The sequence below is a fragment of the Zalophus californianus genome, chromosome 1, assembly GCF_009762305.2.
Source record: "Zalophus californianus isolate mZalCal1 chromosome 1, mZalCal1.pri.v2, whole genome shotgun sequence".
Taxonomy (NCBI): Eukaryota; Metazoa; Chordata; class Mammalia; order Carnivora; family Otariidae; genus Zalophus; species Zalophus californianus.
Genome location: NC_045595.1, coordinates 46,391,040 through 46,411,384, shown reverse-complemented (window position 1 = coordinate 46,411,384; position 20,345 = coordinate 46,391,040). Strand labels below are relative to the sequence as shown.

The following is a 20,345-nucleotide window of genomic DNA, read 5'->3' as shown; positions in this document are numbered from 1 at the left end:
TATGTTAGTGCAGATCACTGTAAGTTTCTCACATCTGTCTCAACCCTGTAAAACAACGGTCTATTCAGAGACTTTCCTCCCCTCTCTCTCCCAGAATTAGTTACCAGTCTGCTTCTCTCAGTTACCCAAGGATAAAATCCCCTGGGTTCAAGACACATCCAGAAATAATACCAGCGTGGACAACATGGCAATCCTAGGCATCCGAACTGCCCTCAGCAACGTTCCTAGCTCTCTCTTCCCCTCCATCCACACCCTCCTTACATTTCTTCCCACCTTCTATTCTTCCTAGTTTCATGCCTGTGCTGCACCCCTCCAGAGATCTCCAGAGTACTGCACAGATTCTACAGGTAGTCTCCCAAACACAGCACTGGACTGAATCTACTTGGAAGGAGGGTTTAGACTTCTTAAAGAGGCGTTTGTTCTTGCTGCTAAGTAGTTGTCTCTGCTAATATGGACAGAACATTGAAGAAAGAAAAAAATGTCCAAGTGGGAAAAATCAGTATGTTCAATAAAATAAGACACGTTTTCCAACAAATATGGTTTTTTCCCCCTCTACTCAAAACCTCATACTGAAAGGACTCATCTTTAGTAAATCACAAAGCTGTGTTTCTTGGATTTAAATGACATAAAGGTTACTCTTTGAGAGAAAATTCTCATGGACATTCCTCTTACTCCCAATTTCCAGTAGCCTCAGTTTAAGAAGCACTCAACTAAAATATTAAGTTCCTACACTTAGATGAAGTACAAAAGGGGCAACTCAGTGTTTGCTGACATGTCTACACAGAAACATCAAGTCAGTCATCAAGAAGGCACATATCCTATATTAAAAACTAGTTAAGTACCACCAGCTCTACTAAAGAGTATTTGCCTAAAAAGATATAAAAGGTAAAATTAGAAAATATTAGAGAATACCTAAGAACCAGTCTTAAAATACTGTCACATCTGTAATACTGTTGAAAGGTTTAATGATAACCAAACCTACATAACTACTGAATGAACATTCCATGCATTAACCTTATAGACCATTAAAGAATTCACTTTTTCTATAAGCATAAGCATACTTTTTTAAGGAGAAAACTCTCCAATTCATTTTACTTTTTACTAAATAAATACCAAATGTGTTCATATGAGTTCACCTATGGGTCCTGAGATAACTTCCTCCACAAAGCCAAATTCCAGTCTTAAACAAAACCATTCTTCATGATTTTTGGGTTTAAGAGGTGAGGCACAGATTGATAAAAAGGTAGTGAGGTACTAACTACACCTGGACCCACTGATCGAGGTTGCTTCATCCTCGAACAGCATGTGACTTGGTCTGTTAAACCCCTCAAGTATATTCTAAGGAATGGCCCATGCTGTAAGACGGTGAACTGACAAATCTTTCTGAAGGATTTTCTGGCCGTGTCTCTCAAAGATTTTCAACAGGCACAACTTTGATTTAGCAATTTCATTTCCAGAAATTTCTCCTAAAAAGATAATCTTGCACACAAATAAGTCCATAACAGCTAGTTTCAGTACTGTAAAAACTGTCAGAATTCCAAATACCACCCACCCCACAAGGATTGGCTATGTAAAATTACAGTGCTGGCATACGTGAAGGAACCATGTGGCCAATAAAATGAAAATAAAAGATTCTTATTTATTCATTACATATTAAGTGAAAAAAAGTGAGTTAAAGAAAGAAGACAGCAGTATGTTTCCATTGATACTTCAAAATGTAGAAACACAGGAATATAATGGGGGGGAACACACCAAATATAAACCAAGATTATATTTGAGGAGTAAGATTTAGGGACTGTATTTTTTTCCTTTTCTTACTCATGTATATTTTGCAATCATTTTTCTATCATACTCATGTGTGTTATTTCTTCAAAAACCTCATCATATCTCTGTGACAAATAGCCTGGATTTTTTTTTTTAAATCATCTTAAATGTGTTATGTTTTCAAAATTTAAAACCTAATAATTTAAATACCTTTTGCTATTTTTCCTTTACACACTGGGTTGAGGACTGTATTGAATTTTTTTTTTTAAGATTTCATTTATTTATTTGACAGAGAGAGACACAGCGAGAGCGGGAACACAAGCAGGGGGAGTGGGAGAGGGAGAAGCAGGCTTCCTGCGGAGCAGGGAGCCCGATGTGGGACTCGATCCCAGGACCCTGGGATCATGCCCTGAGCCAAAGGCAGACGCTTAACAACTGAGTCACCCAGGCGCCCTGTTTTGAATTTCTAAGGAAGAAATAACACTTAATGCTACAGTCTCTATCACCATGGTTCACCATGGATATTACCATGCTCCCTAAGCAACATCAAGGTCAATCTTATCATAGCCACCTGTTATTTTATTTCAGAAAAACAGAGAAACCATTATTCAGTTACTACAGAAAAGTCACTGGAACAGTGGGGAAAGGTTATTTCAGGTAAACAAACTCTACACTGTGTAATACAATATGGAATTAAGGCTTCTGAAAACAAGCAATACAGGACCCAGGCTTTGGGAAACAAGAGACTTGCTACTCCTCTGGCTTTTCCTAGCTTGTCAAGACTATGACTTAATGTAATTGACCGTTTCTCAGAACCAAAACAACGCAGGTCAAAATGCTGTCAGCAAACAGTAGTCAAGGCCTTTGAACACATTATGTGATTTGTGGGTGGGAGAAAGCTCATTTTGCCAAAAGACTTTTGAGAAGTCATGACCAGAAGAGTTAGAATCCAGTTAGTCCTGCAGGGGGAATGAACACACAGTAACCAGCCACTAGATGTCATTCTCCCTCAGAATGCTGTTTACATGTTGCTTATCCTAGTCAAAAGTCAAGTGGTCTAGACAACTAATTCCTTAAATGGCATTAATTTAAAATAATCTGACCTTTGATTGGGGTGCTGCACAGTAGTTGACAAAAATAAAAATGAAAACCCACTGGAGACTTGCCATCAACCCCCAAAAGCAAGCGGCTGGCCAAAATACAACATTTTAATGATTGCACTAAAACACGTACGCCACTTCTGGACACTAGAGGGGAAAAAAATGTCCAAAGAAGCAGGAAAGTAGGAAATGCACAAAGTCAACATCCAAGTCACATCAGTACTCCTAAATCAGGGGAAGGTACTAGTTTCCTTTGTAAAAAATGTTTTAAAGAACCAAAAGCATGAAAGAGCCATTTCATTTTCTTTTTTTTTAAATAAGGAGTTCAGAGTTCTTGATCACCTTCAAGATTGCATTTTTCAACTGCGCAGTTTTTTGCACAGTTCATTCATGGGAAGGAGCACTGAAAGCAATTTCCATTGACACTTCATCCCAGGTGGCAAACAGGTGGCTAAAGAACCCCATCCAGCTTGAGACATTTTTGTACTGAATGGATGTTTTAAACTTTAATTGAATTAGTTGCCAACATTTTTTTAAAAATTGAGATATTAGATATAAAGCATGAATTTTTAGCTTCTCTTAAAAAAGTAGAAGACGTGGCAGCAGCTCTGGGCCCAGGTTCCCACGCAGCAACAGCAAGGGGACAGAAAGGCCCCCTCTGGACCCACACACATGCACACTCCACTTAGCAACCAGGACCACCAACTTCCTTTTATTCCAGTTGGCTTCCTGCATGGTCAAGAGGAATCTGAATTTACTACTGCTGTAAAAAGCATAGGAAAAGGAAGGTTTTTTGAGAGGTACTCTTAAGATCTGATTGAACAGAATGATTTTCATATCAGAAAAAGAAAAGTCCGAACTACAGAAGATGTACTTCTTCCAAGATAACCCCACAGGCATAAGCACTAAATAGCTAATAAGAGAGATGTGCAAGATTAAACAATCTTGCCCAACCCATTCAGCTAGATTCCCATAGTCCCAGCACAGACGTCAGGAGGACCCTGGGTCATCACAAAGTTGGGGGAGGCGGGGGGTGCTACTGATATTCAGTGCATAGGACTCAGGATGCTGGATGCCCCGAAATGCATGGTACCATCCTGTATAAGGATAAAGCATTATTCATCCTGTACAGTTGTATGTCTGGTTGTCATTTGTATGGGTTAAAAGGCTGTCTGCAATTTCTGGGTCTAGATTCTAACTCCACTTTACATAGCAACACAAAGCATAGTTTTACATGGTTTAATTACCATTAATACATTTACCCAAAATGCAAGGGCTATTTAATAAAGGGAAGAGTATACTTTGCTTTATTTGTAACACAACCAAGATCTGCTGACCATTTTGGAAAATTACTTACAAAAAACATGCTTTTTAGCAGCCAGTACCACACACCTACCTGAGTCACAGTCTTTGGCTGCCTCTGAGTTTATACAAATAGGAGTGAACATTTACTTCCTTAAGTCCCCTAGAGTAATCCTGCCCAAGCATTAACTAAAGTACACGATTATAAGATTTATTACTTTCCTTTTATTTCTCCTTTATAATTCATTTTTAAAAAATCTGGTGTCTTCAGAGGTTGTATTATTTATGAATATTATTTCCTGTTCATATAGTTACATAGTATTTTCTATTAAGAGGGAGTCTGTTGAGGTTGAGAATGTCTGCCCTAAAATCATGAAAATAATGATGCAATTCCTGAAGTATTCAAAGCAACCTATTTGTTTCTGTTCTCTCTTCTCCTACCCTCTGACTCCTGCAGATGCCTCAGAATGAGGCTTGTCATTTCTTCTTCCCCCAGGGAAGTCCTCCCTGACTACCACATCCCCCACACTTATTCACAGAGATGAATTTGGGTGCCCCATCTAGGGACACAACCCAAGTGGCCGTTCCTAAGACCCCTATCATGGAGAGGTCCCTCACAAATACGTACATGCAGTTTGTTGAGCAATACGGCGTCTGTTGTACTGTTGGCCCCTGGCTTGGCAGCTTTCCAGAACTGCTTCTGGGCAGAGTAGCGATTCATGGGACATAGCTTAAAGAGGCAATCTAGAAGTGAAACAAATAAAAATCATTTTTGAGGAAGTATATGCATTCAACCTATGAAAAAACATTCTATGTATGTATAAATGACAAGTTACAAGGCCCTTTTAGGAACCTTTCCTCTGACCTTTAATCTATACCACCACAACGTGAGGTGCCAGGTGAGGAAACTGAGGCTTTCAAAAAGTAAGTCAATTCACTGGCCATTGTCACACAGCCAGTTGGGGGCAGATCTAGGACTCGGAGTCCAGGGCTCTTAAAGCTACCCCATAGTGATTTCCTTTCCTTCATGATGGGCAGACAGAAGGACAGACACCCTAGTAATATGCAACAACACAAGCATTTTCATATGTAAATACAACTCTCTTCCATCAACTACACTAAAAAAAAAAAAAAAAACTACAGAAGAGGCGCCTGGGTAGCTCAGTGGGTTAAGCGTCTGACTCTTGATTTCAGCTCAGGTCTTGATCTCAGGGTCATGAGTTCATGCCCCATGTTGGGCTCCACACTGGAACCTACTTAGAAATAAATAAATACTAAAGGATCCTTTTCGCAGGGACCTCTTAGGGCAGTGGTCTCTTGAGCACCATATACAAGATGATTCTCGGGAGCAGAAATAAACTATCAGGGGCTTGCACTGAAACAGCACAAGCCTTTGTCCCTCAGTGTCAGTGCATCATGATGTGTTTCCATGTGGGTATGCCTGGGCTCATACGACTTCATATATTGTCTTAGGTAGTAGAACTGGCCCTCACGTGAGAAGAAAGGGGAACCCTCCTACACTGTTGGTGGGAATGCAAGCTGGTGCAGCCACTCTGGAAAACAGTACGGAAGTTCCTCAAAAAGTTGAAAATAGAGCTACCCTACAACCCAGCAATTGCACTACTGGGTATTTACCCCAAAGATACAAATGTAGTGATCCGAAGGGGCACGTGCACCCCAGTGTTTATAGCAGCAATGTCCACAATAGCCAAACTATGGAAAGAGCCAAGATGTCCATTAACAGATGAATGGATAAAGAAGATGTGGTATATATACAAAATGGAACATTATGCAGCCATCAAAAAAACCCCGAAATCTTGCCATTTGCAACGATGTGGATGGAACTAGAAGGTATTATGCTAAGCGAAATAAGTCAATCCGAGAAAGACAAGTATCATATGATCTCACTGATATGAGGAATTCTTAATTTCAGGAAACAAACTGAGGGTTGTTGGAGTGGTGGGGGGTGGGAGGGGTGGCTGGGTGATAGACACTGGGGAGGGTATGTGCTACGGTGAGCACTGTGATGAATCACAGACCTGTACCTCTGAAACAAATAATACATTATATGTTTAAAAAAAAAAAAAAAAGAAGATAGTAGGAAGGGAAAAAATGAAGGGGGGGAAATCGGAGGGGGAGACGAACCATGAGAGACTATGGACTCTGAGAAACAAACTGAGGGTTTTACAGGAATGGGGGGGATGGGTTAACCCAGTGACGGATATTAAGGAGGGCACGTACTGCATGGGGCACTAGGTGTTATATACAAACAATGGATCATGGAACACTACCTCAAAAACTAATGATGTATGGTCACTAACATAATAAAATAAAATTAAAAAAAAAAAAAAAGAACTGGCCCTCACACAACAGAAAAGTGGATTCCAAGTATTTCTGCAAAGAAATCCAAACATGGAAGATAATTGTAATGCAAACCGAGCACAAGATAATTGTAATGCAAACCGAGCACATAAGAAAAAGGCACAATCAACCCTTGTTGCATTCCTCTTGTGAGCCACTAGACTGGGAAAATAATGATGATCTAAAAAAGAAAATCTGAAATCACCTAGATAATAAACCTGATAAAACCATTTAAAGCACTGTCTCTAATGATGAACCTAACCCTACAGCACCTCTGTGCCTTACGGTAGGATAATCATAATAGGATAATCATTATAGGATACTACGCTGTTTAATCTTCATCTTTTCATCAATGTTTATTTTCCTGCTTGTTTTTATAATGTATACAATCTATTAGTACAGTAACACATATATAGAACTTTCAAATATTTACAGAGACATAGTTTAGAGGTATACTTGTCAAATATTTTTGATAGGGACATGCTACCAAAAAAGTTTAGAAATAATTGCTCTAAAAAACTAACACGAAAATTGACACTTATTCCCTGAGAAGTTTACATTTTGACATAATTGGGTTTTCAAAAGGTTAAGTATTTATAGAGTAAAATTAATAACTCTGGAATGAAAACCCAGGTTTGGAAAAAGTATACTCTGAAGTATTTCAGAACGAGCTTCTAAGGACATTCAATCTAGTAACCACACTCTTATTCTCATCTGTTCACTGAAACAGATTCTCTTAAAGGACCTCAAACAGGAAAATACCTCGTTATAGTCTACATCAGATAATTCTCAAAGCAACAAAAATTCATTTGCTATCAAGTACGTAGATACTAGGACTTTGCTCTAATTCAGATCACCGTTTCTTCTGTTGGGATCATTGAATTTTTACAAAGTACTACATAATCCCTTGACACTGTTCAGGAAAAGAAATAAAAGATCATTTAATTGTAGAAATAAAAAGTACTTTCCCCCTTTCTGTAATCTCCTTCTTCACTAAATATGTCTACCTAATCACAAGCAGTTATATAAGTTAAATATAAAACTACTGATGTCTACCCTTATCAAGAACATAATCCATCTACTCAAAGTAATCATTAGGGCATATGAAAGATGCCATCTAGATCTTTAGAAAACAAAGGACACCGCAGGTAACCTATTAAAAGATAGAGTTGTCGTCCCCACCTCTTAGGAAAGCCACAGATCACTGTCATTTACTGTCTCAGTGGCAACTTAATGACATCACTGAGACAGTATTCCTACCAGTTTCACATATGTGAACCCCCCCTCCATTTACTCCATAAACAAGCACACACAACCATGAGACTACTGGTCAGCTTAGGTCCTAGCTTTGGTGGTGGACAGAGGTGGGCTGGACAAGGGTGACTTCCTTGATAATCACATAACTTAAAAAAAGGCATTCAAAACATGAATGCCATCAGTATTAATATTTGACACAGAACTTACTTTATGGGCCAAATTAGGTAAACAATTTCAAACTTCATCAATAATGAGAGTAAAACAGTCTATTTCTTTTTCCTCTAACACACTTCATATGATAATAGCTAAATGGTATGAATTCCAAACAAAGAATTTAAGTTGGTTCTAGGAACAAACAGGCTGGAATCATAATGCCAAGGGATTAACATGCAATGGAAAGTACCATTCTACAAGTGTTCATGGGACAGCCAAGTCAAACACCCCACTTAAATAAATGGGCCACAACACAGGCTCAAAACTTCAGGGGACCTTCCCTTCAACTAGAATGACAGTGTCAATTTAAGTACTATCAATCCAACCAAAGTCTTGCCATAACGTCCACACCAACTATTTTCCTTGGACAAAACAAAGCATTACATTGGATTAAGCATATTTACAACCAACCAGCTATGTAAATATAAGAGATGCTAACAAACTAGTAACAGAACCAAATTAGCCTTGCTGATTTTGTCCTGTCTTCCCGGTTGCTTAGCAACTGATTCAAAGAGAAAATTAAATTAAGCAATTCAAATGTGATGTTAAACTAACCTTCCAAAATTCTGCAAGTCAGCGGCTCCACATTGCCCTTTGCTATTTGGATGGCACAGCAGGGCAAAATTAAAGTTCCACTGGATTCTAATACTGTGCCAAGTATAGAAATACACAAATACAGGAAATCCAGAAGAATATATATAATACATATCTGAGAGAGGGGAGTACGTGTATGTGTGTGTATATATATGTATGCATGTACACACACACACACACACACACACACAGTGGTTTGATCTCACCCCAAAGAAATGCCACAAAGAATACCTTATATGACAAGTGTTATTTTAGGCCTTTGAAGAATAAACTAAGCTTTCAAAAAATTACTTCTGAATATTCCTAAGCTTTAGCAGATGCCATACTGGGCTAACACAGAAGAAATTAGCCGAACAGAGGGCTGGGTCACATGCTGAAGGGCTGAGTGGGCTGGAACCCAAACAGAACAGGCCATGGGAGACCCTCAGCATCCCAGAACTTGGTTGGAGGGAGAAGGGTCAACTACTTGAGGATGCATTAACTATGAAATGAGCACTTGTGGTGCCCAGTTAAGAGAAGAGGAAGTCAAGGGGGCACTTGGGTGGCTCAGTTGGTTAAGTGTCAGGCTCTTGATCGTGGCTCAGGTCTTGATCTCAGGGTCATTAGTTCAAGCCCCACACTGGGAAAAACAAACAAAAGCAAAACAGAAGGGAGTCAACAGGTGTTCATGGAGCCCTCTGCAACAGGGTCCCTGGGGGAGAAAGCAAAGAAGCCCTCTCAGAGGGAGCCATCTTAGGGACTAAATCAGATAATAAAGGCTGCCAGAAGAACAGCCAAAACCCCACTCTCTCCACACCATCCTGCACCTACATCCCTAGATTTTTGAACTCTAGAACGAAAGGCTCCTGAGTGCAGAGATTTTTGTCAGTTTGGTATGCACTCGTAACCCAGGGCCTAGGAGTACAGAAGGAGTGCAGTGATAACTGCTGAGCTGTAATCTCTACAGCTCCCCAAGTCATGACAGGTATGTCCTCTCAAGACACCTCCAGTCCTAAGCCCCCAGGAATCTATTCACGGACGCAATTACCATTTACTAACGTGCCTACTGTGTGCTGGGTGTAGTACAGGGTGGTGAAAATACAACACTGAACCCAACTCGCAAGTTTCTTAATGACAGCAAAAAACTAAAGATGCAAGTTGAATGACATCAAGTCAAACGTATGTGGAGGGAAGAATTATATACTGCCACAGTGCAGCTGCTGTGGAGAAGCAGCGTCTTACACAGGGTCATCAGGATGGGCACCCTCAGCACAGTGGCATCTGACAGAGAGCCGAAGGGTGTGGGGGAGCCGCCTTGAGAAACACCTGGAGGTAAAGCCTTCCAGGCAAGATGACTAGCAAGTGCAAATGCTCTTAAATAAAAGAAATTTTGAAAAGGTTAAAAAAAAAATAGAAAAGATGGCCTGAAGGTCCTGGGCAATAGGGAGAGTTACAAGAGATGTGGCCAGAGAAGCAAGCAGACACTGCATCATGCAGGGTGGTGTAGACCCTGGGGAGGCATCTAATTTTTATTCTAAAAGCAGTGAGAAGCTACCAAAGGACTTTAAGCCAAGAACCTCATAAGGGAGCCTTCTTTCTGGTGTTGGTGCCTACTAAGAAAAGGAAGGCTGGGGAGGGGTGGATTTGGAGAGAAAAGTAGAAATCAGTAATTTCAACTCTGCTTCGTTTGAGATGCCTATGAAACATCCAAGCTGAAATGTTGAGTAAAGCCATCCATCAACTAGCAGGTTGGAAATACAGGAGTTATTTAAGGAGTGTGGGAGGGGGAGGGGGGATGCTGAAGAGAGAGAAACGTTGAGGAAGTCAGCATTACAAATAGAACGGAGCTACCCATCTTCCACTAGGGAGGGCAGGAGAAAAAGACCTTTTCTTCGACTAGGGAGAGCAGGAAAAAAAGACCTTTTTTTCGACTAGGGAGGGCAGGAAAAAAAGACCTTTTTTTCGACTAGGGAGGGCAGAAAAGAAAGACCCTCTCCCCTTTCCCTCACCCCAAAAGAAAACATTAAAACCTAAATCCAACCCCTACGAAACTCAGTTCCATCTTCCCAAGTTGCAATAAATGAAGATGGAAAGAGGATGGAGGGGTGGAACTTGATAGAGAGAGAGAAGTGAAGCCTGAGTGTCTGCAGAGGGATACTAGGGAGAAGGAAGACAATTTGCCCAGTGGAACCCTGGAAAAGCTCAGGAACCCAGGAGGACACTGTGCAGGGCACATCACTGCCCAACCCGGAGCAAGGACAAAGGGCTCCATGGTGCTGAGGACCAGGAGTGACAGATGATTCCATCCCCCTGCCACATGGAAACATACTGAGGCTTTCAGAGGCAGAGAAGACTCAGTACACACTACGAAAGAGTTATGTAAACAAAGAAAAGATTATTGCTAACTCCAGAGGAAAGCTGCACATTAAAATCTAGTATGTCGGTAGCTCAACAGTGAACAATATTTACATAGTCATAAAAATCTAAGACTGACATTATTAGTCTAGCCAAAAAGAAGTGGTACAACTCTAATGGGAGGATGGAAGAGGAGCAGAAGAGTGTCGGAAAGCCAGCCTCATCTACAATAACAGGAAGTCAGCAGAAGATATTTATAATAGGTTCATCTACAGACATCAAGAGATACACATCATCTAGAAATACAGGGGTAAATACCAGTAGAAAATGTTAAAATATTCTAAATTGTTGCCTCTGGAAAGTGGGAGGCAGGAGGCGTCAGACACAGGACTGTTATTTTTATTCTGCATTTTATCAATATTTGAACTTAAGGCGAAATTCACATAACATAAAAATAACCATTTTAAAGTGAACGATGCAGTGGCATTTAGTACATCATAATGTTGTGCAACCACCACCTGTACCTGGTTCCAAAACGTTGTCATCACCCACAAAAGAAAGTCCCTATCTATGAAGTTCATTCCCAACCCTCAATATTTCACTTTTTAAAGAATGTGCAACTATCAACGAAAATGTTTAACTTTTTAAAACAACATTTTGTACTCAAAGGCATCTCAGTTCTGAGTTACCACTCCACAAATTAGTGACAAAAGGCAGCAAGCTGGATAATGCCACGGATCAGTGGGGATACAGAACCCTTCTGCACTGTTGATGGGCACACAGACTAGTGTAGCTACTAGGGATGAGTCAAGTTATAAAGATACACAGAGCCTATAACATGTAATCCAGCAATTCTGCTACTGGGCAGACAACCCAAAGACATGTGTCACAGGCCCTCGGGTCTCCCAATTTCAACGGAAGTAAAGGTTCTAGGGAAGAGAGCCATGAGAAGGCACACCAGCTCTTCACTGTACTGGCTTGGGAGTAACACAAAACCTGTATCACCAGTCATTGCTGATAGCCAATCACATGACCTCACCGTGCTACAAGGAACTAAAATATGTACTTCAGCTGAGTGCCCAGGAAGAAGAAGGCATTTGCTGGGTACCTAGCAAACCTCTATGGCTGTCTGTCCTTCAGAATACCAAGGATCCATTTCACCCTCTCTACCACCATCCACCGGCCAGTGTTGCAGGAGTTAACTAGACAAAAACAGTCTCTTTTCTCATAGAATTTGAGCTCTTCAAACCTACTTCAAGGACCAGAAACACAAATAATCAACAATCATTTTTTTTAAATTCTTTATTCACCCATCATATATAAATGCAATTTTATATGGAGAGAAATCAAGGGGAGAGTTATGTAAGTTACAAGAATGAAAAATCTAAGTGTTGATCATTCATATATTGCCTTCTTTTGAAAAGGAGAAGGGCAGAGGAATAAAAATTTCAAAAGAAAAGACAGAACAAAAGGCAGAGTATTCCCCAGTAATGGAGTTAAGATTTAAAAAGAAGTATTGAAAGGGAAATACAAAACAATCCATATTTTAAGTATTCTCCCAATTCATCTTTACTACACTGAAAGTTTCACAATGGTAGAACTAATTTGCCTTATTCATCATTCTGTCCCCACTGCATTCAGTAAAATACTGCGCCAATGCAGAAGAACGAAACTCGACCATTCTCTTACACCATACACAAAGATAAAAATGGATGAAAGACCTCAAGTAAGACAGGAATCCATCAAAATCCTAGAGGAGAACATAGGAAGTAACCTCTTCCACACTGGCCACAGCAACTTCTTTCAAGACATGTCTCCAAAGGCAAGGGAAACAAAAGCGAAAATGAACTTTTGGGACTTCATCAAGATAAAAAGCTTCTGCATAGCAAAGGAAACAATCAACAAAACAAAGAGGCAACCCACGGAATGGGAGAAGATATTTGCAAATGACATTACAGACAAAGGGCTGATATCCAAGATCTATAAAGAACTTCTCAAACTCAACACCCAAAAAAACAAATAATCAAGTCAAAAAATGGGCAGAAGACATGAACAGACACTTCTCCACAGAAGATATACAAATGGCTAACAGACACATGAAAAAATGTTCATCATCATTAGCCATCAGGGAAATTCAAATCAAAACCACATTGAGATACCACCTTACACCAGTTAGAACGGCAAAAATTGACAAGGCAAGAAACAACCAATGTTGGAGAGTTTGTGGAGAAAGGGGAACCCTCTTACACTGTTGGTGGGAATGCAAGTTGGTACAGCCACTTTGGAAAACAGTGTGGAGGTGCCTTAGAAAATTAAAACTAGAGTTACCTTATGACCCAGGAATTGCACTCCTGGGTATTTACCCCAAAGACACAGATGCAGTGCAAAGAAGGGCCATATGCACCCCAATGTTCATAGCAGCAATGTCCTCAATAGCCAAACTGTGGAAAGAGCCAAGATGCCCTTCAAGAGACGAATGGATAAAGAAGATGTGGTCCATATATACAATGGAATATTACTCAGTCATCAGAAAAGATGAATACCCAACTTTTACATCAACATGGATGGAACTGGAGGAGATTATGCTAAATGAAATAAGTCAAGGAGAGAAAGCCAATTATCATATGGTTTCACCTATTTGTGGAACATAAGGAATAGTATGGAGGACATTAGAAGGAAGGGAAAAATGAAGGGGGGAAATCAGGGGGGAAATCGGAGGGGAAGATGAACCATGAGAGACTATAGAGTCCGAGAAACAAACTGAGGGTTTTAGAGGGGATGGGGGTGGGGGGGGATGGGTTAGCCTGGTGATGGGTATTAAAGAGGGCACGTTCTGTGTGGAGCACTGGGTGTTATACACAAACAATGAATCATGGAACACTACCTCAAAAACTAATGATGCACTGTATGGTGACTAACATAATTAAAAAAAAAGAAAAAATATTGGGCCAATGAATAAATGGATACTCAAGGTGGAAGAATACTCTAAAATGGCAGTTCACAAAAGTAAAACCTACTCTTAATTCCAAGAAAAGCCTTCCATGAACAAGTAATTAACTCCAGTTCACTATTAAGAGGAAACCAGATTGTTGGTTGTGTCTGTTGCTCGCTAATCACATTTCCCAAGTCATGACAGGAGCCCTTTGAAGTTAAGTGACATTTTCCAATTGGGACTGCCAAATAAACCTTCCATTACCTGTCTGTAAAAAAATATACACGTTGTTATTAAGAGACAAAGGAAAACACGGTAATTCTTTCCCATTTAGGCAACCAGATGCTTTTTCTGAGTAGAAAACTCAGGACAGATACTGTTTTAAGGAGTACAAACCTACAAGTAGTAAATAAGCCCTAGAGATCTGATGCACAAGACAGTGAATGTAGACAACAGTAGTGTACTATAATCATCAAATTTGCTGAGACAGAACTTAATTATTCCAATAAATAAAAAAGGATAACTATGCAATGTGATAGATATGTTAATTATTGCTACAACAGCAATCATATCACAGTATATAAATGTATCAAATTATCAAGTTGTATACCTTAAATTTATACAGTGTTATATATCAAATATATTTCAATTTAAAAAAGTACATGGAGGGGCGCCTGGGTGGCTCAGTCCTTAAGCGACTGCCTTTGGCTCAGGTCATGATCCCAGGGTCCTGGGATCGAGCCCCACGTCGCCACGTCGGGCTTCTTCCTCAGCGGGGAGCCTGCTTCTCCCTCTCCCTCTGCTTGCCACTCCACCTGCTTGTGCTCTCCCTCTATCAAATAAATAGATAAAATCTTAAAAAAAATACATGAAAAAAAAAAGAAAACCCAAGCTGACTACAGGCAAGGCTATTATCCTCTACCTTCATCATCTTTCCTGGTTGTAGGACCATCATTCACAAACACATTAATACAGTGGAAACACAGGTAGAAATTCCTACTTTAGCTCAACCAAGAAAATTTTTATTTACTTATTTGCACACATTATTGAAAATGGATCAGCTTTAACCCAGAGATAGAAAGGAAACAATTTAGTTAAAAAGCCAAGGCCTCTTCTCACTATACAAAAGTGCACACAAGTTCCTTCCAGCTGCAGCCTTAGTACAGGCATCTGCTAGCCCTTGGAATATCAGATGTCCTGCCCTCTGCACCTGGACAGACAGAGGCAGAGACCCAGAGCCAGTTAAAGATCACTGTGACAGCAGGGTCAGATGTCCAGGGGCAATATGCATAGTGTATCAATGAGGGGTGATGGGTCACTGCAGCAGAGGCAGCACCCTCCCTGCCAAAAGGATTCCTAAGCAAGAACCTTCCTGTGCCCCTAACACCTCCCTTAGTGCCTGAGCCTGGTTACCTCCCTATTGATTTTGTGAGCTACCCAATATTCTTCCAGCAGTTTGCTTTTTGGCTTATCTTAGTCCTAGCTAACTGCAGTGTGAAAAACCACTGCAACTCTGCTGGCAATGGAAATAAACAAAGGCTTTTACCATCACCGAAGAGAATGCCAAAAAGTAAGAGACAGCAAATCTGGAAAGCTGGGTGTCCAGGCCTGGTTCCACCCCTCACTAGCTGAGCAGTGTTGGCCAGGTTACTACAGTTCTCTTCCTCTAGCAAATGAGTCATCCCTATGGGACCACAGACCCTTGAGACCTGTTGGAGTATGTGGAAGCCTATATCCCAGGTCAGGTAAGTCATAGGAAACTCAGACACGGAAGGGTTCAAGCGTACACTGCTCTACCATCTAGCTGAGTGCGTTTAAACCTCAGCTCTATCATGTCAGCTGTATGATCTTGGAGAAAATTATCTCATCTCTGTAGGTTTTTGTCTCTTGCCTATAAAAGGGCAATAACCACAACAGCTAACTACAAACTAACTGAGAAGATGAAATTAACTACTTCATTTAAAACAGTACAGATCCTGACACAGAGTAAACACTCAAATATTCACCCTTGTGATAGAATGGATAAACAAACTGCATATTCATTCTACACTGCAACGCTGGGAGGATACACTGCATTGGATAAACAGCTATTGTTATACACAACATGGATGGATTTCACAAATTATTTTGAGCGAAAGAAGTCAAAGCAAAAAAAAAAAAGATAGCAGGAGGGGAAGAATGAAGGGGGGGAATCGGAGGGGGAGATGAACCATGAGAGATGATGGACTCTGAAAAACAAACTGAGGGTTCTAGAGGGGAGGGATGTGGGGGGATGGGTTAGCCTGGTGATGGGTATTAAAGAGGGCACGTTCTGCGCGGAGCACTGGGTGTTATGCACAAACAATGAATCATGGAACAGTACATCACAAACTAATGATGTAATGTATGGTGATTAACATAACAATAAAAATTTAAAGAGAAAAAAGAAGAAGAATCCATTTATAATGAATCTATGTGAATTCAAGAACAGGCAAAACTAATCTATAGATATAGAGTCTGAATACTGGTTACCTTTGTTGAGGGGTGATATTTCCTGAGAAGGGGCACCTTCTGAGGTGCTGGAAGTGGTCTCTACCTCAATGTGGGTGGGGGTCATGAGAGAGAAAGAGAGAAAGACTGTGTGTGTGTGTGTGTGTGTGTGTGTGTGTGTGTGTGTGTGTGTGTGTGTAAAACTTCACTGAGATCTACATTTTAGGTACGTGTGTGTGTGTGTGTGTGTGTGTGTGTATAATACCTCAATAAAAGATAAAAATGAAATAGCTGTTCTTACAATAAGGAGGATTAAACACATTTTCCCTTTATGTGAAAGGTTAACAATAGTGTCTGATTTCCACTGCTGGGAAAACATGCTTTGTTTTGTCAGGGTTTTGGGTTGGGCATTTGCTGGTTTATAATGGAGAGGAGGAAAGGCGCAACAGAGATTACATCACTGACTCCCCAAATGGCCTCAGTTATTTGCGTTACTCGCAGGACACCCTGGGCAATGAGCATTCCCTGGCCCAAAGCCTAATACCCAGAGGGACTGTGACTGAGGGAGGCTTTTCTCTGCTGACTCCCTGTATTATCCAAATATAATACCATTAATAGGCAGCAATTTAAAAATGCAATCTGTAACGAAATGCTACGATGTCTATTTGTTTCAAAATAATCAGGGAAAGGGGAATGGGGGATACAGATGAAACAAGACTGGCGATGAGTTTGTAACTATTAAACGTGGGTGTTGGGGACATGGAGGTTCATTATATCATTATTCTCTCAGCTCATATAGGCTTAAAATTTTATGTAACAAAGTCATCTGTGAAATTTCAAGTATGAAATTTTTATAAAAACCACACAAGTATTCACCAAGTTCAAAACAAGGTTGTCTTTAAGTTAAAAGGAAGGAAGGAGGGAAAGAAGGAAAAATATATATATATATATATATATATATATATGTGTGTGTGTATATATATATATGTGTGTATATATATATATATATATATATGTGTATATATATATATATGACCTGATCCAATTTGCCAATATATTCTGTAAAGAAAGAGATGGATGGACTGGTCAAATAAGAAAGACAGTAGACTGGGGGCACCTGAGTGTCCCACTCTTGGTTTCGGCTCAGATCATGATCTCAGAGACATGAGATCTAGCTCCTGTGTGGGGCTCCATGGTGAGCACGGAGTCTGTTTGACATTCTCTCCTTCGCCCCTCCCCCTCTGCACATGTGCTCTCTGCTCTCTAAAATAAATAAATCTTAAAAAAAAAAAAAGGAAATACAATAGACTGAAGTGTACCTAAAAATGAGAGGATGCCCAGCTCTAGGTTAGATCTGTGAAGGGGTGCCTAGGTGGCTCAGTTGGTTAAGCATCTGCCTTTGGTTCAGGTGCTAATCTGGGATCAAGCCACAAATCAGGTTCCCTGCTCACCAGGGAGTCTGCTTCTCCCTCTCCCCCTGCCATTCCACCTGCTTGTGCACATGCTCACTCACCCCCTCTCTGTCAAATAAATAAGTAAATCTTAAAAAAAAAAAAAAAATCTGTGAATAGCACATAATTCCATGGACTTTGGAAAGCTTTGTTCCAATAGAACTCTACAACCTTGGCACCTCTCAGAGTTAAAGGCAAATGAAATTTCACTGTGTAATAGCCCTGGCTATTTAAACAACTACAGCACTTGTGAACCTCTGAAAATATGTCAAATCTTCTACAAAAGGGCATTCAGAAGGTCTGGAACATCTAGTCTGAAAGGAGTTACATAAGCTATTGGACTGGTCATCCCGGGATCCTCCTGGAAAAATACTTTCCCATTAGAAACTCCCATTACACAAAGGAAACATAGGCTGTCTCAAAGTAATTGGATTTCTCCTTCATTCAACAAACATTTCTTAATCGCCTGTGTACTAGAGATAAAGAGCAGTAAAATCTGGTCCTGAATGTCTTCGGGGAGAGGGAGGAGCCCACTGGTAACTCTAGAGTGTATGGAGTAGAGGGTCACCTAACCCGGTATGGGAGAGATGGGAGAGTCGGTAAGAAAAGGCCCCTCAACAGAGCTTTGCAGGACCTACTGCTGAAGCCAATGGGCAGGGCAGGAAGAGGGACCGACAATAGAGAAAGAATCAGAAATCTGTTGCATTATATGCAGCATATTAGCTCCAGAATTAACTTACTTTGTGAAGTGGGCCAGACCTCCTGATATGGCCCACAGTTCACAATGAGAAAGGCTGATACCGCCAACCTGCTGCCCCCTAAGTTCCTGTACCTGTCCTCAACACTGCATTTTCTTCACTTTTTCTCTACCTGGGGTTCAAGAAATCACAATTTGCACCCATTTCTCCATAGAGAGATAAGAGGGCAAGTAAATACCAACAACCAAAAGAAGACGCGACCTCATTTGTCGCGCTCTGGTCTTTTCTTTACTGGTCTCCACTGAAGACCCAGAAACCCAACTCTGAGCCCCCCAGTATTTCTCCTCAATGCGGGGACTTCCCAATCAGCCCCACCATTTGTGAGCAGGGCCTCTCCTCCACATGTTTTTGACTTTTTACATATTACTCATACTGTCAATGAAGAGATTCCTTCCACAATGGCCCTTTCACTGACTCTAATCCAGTGAAAAGGAATTACCCAAACAAGAGTTCAAAGAGGTCATTATTTACCCTAAATGAAAAGTCATTTTCTGAATTCTATGACTTATGTTTCCTTTACCTACACTTTATTTTTATCTTTGCAAACAAACACAGACTACCATCAAGCAGCATTTGGAAGTCAAAATATTTGCCAAGAATGAGGATTATTAAACTTTTTCTCTCCCCAAAACACCTACCTGAAAGATACACATTGCCACCCAAAATAGTGCCTTATTATAATAGAGGTTCTCCAAGAAGCACTTCCAAAATGATAACCTCCCCCTCAAACAAGGTGATTATATCAGGGTTTCTCAACACTGTTACTGACATTGTGGATGTCACCTGTAGTTATTTGTTGTGGGGGGTTGTCCAGCACTGTAGGATGCTTAGCAGCACCCCTGGGTTGCACCCTTCAGTTGTCAGTAGTGACCCATCCCCCAGTTTCTTATGATCAAAAATGTCTCCAGATGTTGCCAAATGTCCTCTGAGTGGGGCAAAATTACCCCTCACTGAGAACCACAGGATTAAACCATCCTTCCTATCCTTCTTGAGAATCAGTGCCCTCAAGTTACCAAAAGTGACAAGATGGACTGATAAAGACAATAGAGAGAGGCAAAAAGCATTCTAGACTCTGATGAATTATGACTCAAAAGCAGCTATTTTGTTTGCTCTACTTGAAATTCTGCCTGACAGCTGGAATTCTCTTCCTGTAACTGACTCCCCTGCCTAAAATCCTTTAGGGTTGTAATTCCCTGGCCTGGCTAGTCCTCAGAGTCACATGGGGAGCTTTCAAAATTACACAGGGATCCGGCCCCTCCCTCACAGATTCGAATTCACTGGTCTGAAGGTGGGGCATGAGCAAGGTTTCCCACCCAAACTCCCCAGGTGATTTCCACTGAGAAGAGCTCCTTTAGGACTTCACATGGCAGGAGTATCCTCAAACAGGGGTAGAGCACCATCACCAGGGGATTTTCCTACCATACTGATGTTTGGATGGAGAGTAGGGCCTATGAATCCTCATTTTTACCAAGTTCTCCAGATGATTCTAATGTGAATGACCCCCCAATCACACTCTGAGAAACAGTGGCCTGCAGAAAAAATGAATTCTAAAAACCACACTTCTCACACTTTAATATGCAGACAAATCATCTAAGGATCTTGTTAAAATGCAGGCACTAATTCAGCAGCTCTGAGCAGGGACCTGGAATTCTGCATTTCTAACAATCTCCCAGGTGATGGGAAGTGCTGATCTGGGGACCACTCTGCCAAGCAGGGTTCTAACAGACTCAAGAGACGACTAGCAACTTGGATTCCCAAGTCCTGTAGGTACATATCTCAAAGAGCTTAGCAATGAAAATGTTCAGATGCT

General features: G+C 40.7%; 1 protein-coding gene across 8 annotated transcripts in view; it reads right to left on the bottom strand.

Moving 5' to 3' along the window:
- Positions 1–20,345, bottom strand: part of ITPR1 (inositol 1,4,5-trisphosphate receptor type 1) — a 320,344-nt gene that overhangs the window by 200,002 nt on the left and 99,997 nt on the right. For all 8 annotated transcript variants that reach the window (XM_027586400.2, XM_027586401.2, XM_027586403.2 and 5 more), the window contains exon 5: positions 4,795–4,910. In XM_027586400.2, coding sequence (XP_027442201.1) covers positions 4,795–4,910 — 116 coding nt within the window. The remainder of the gene's footprint in view (positions 1–4,794; positions 4,911–20,345) is intronic.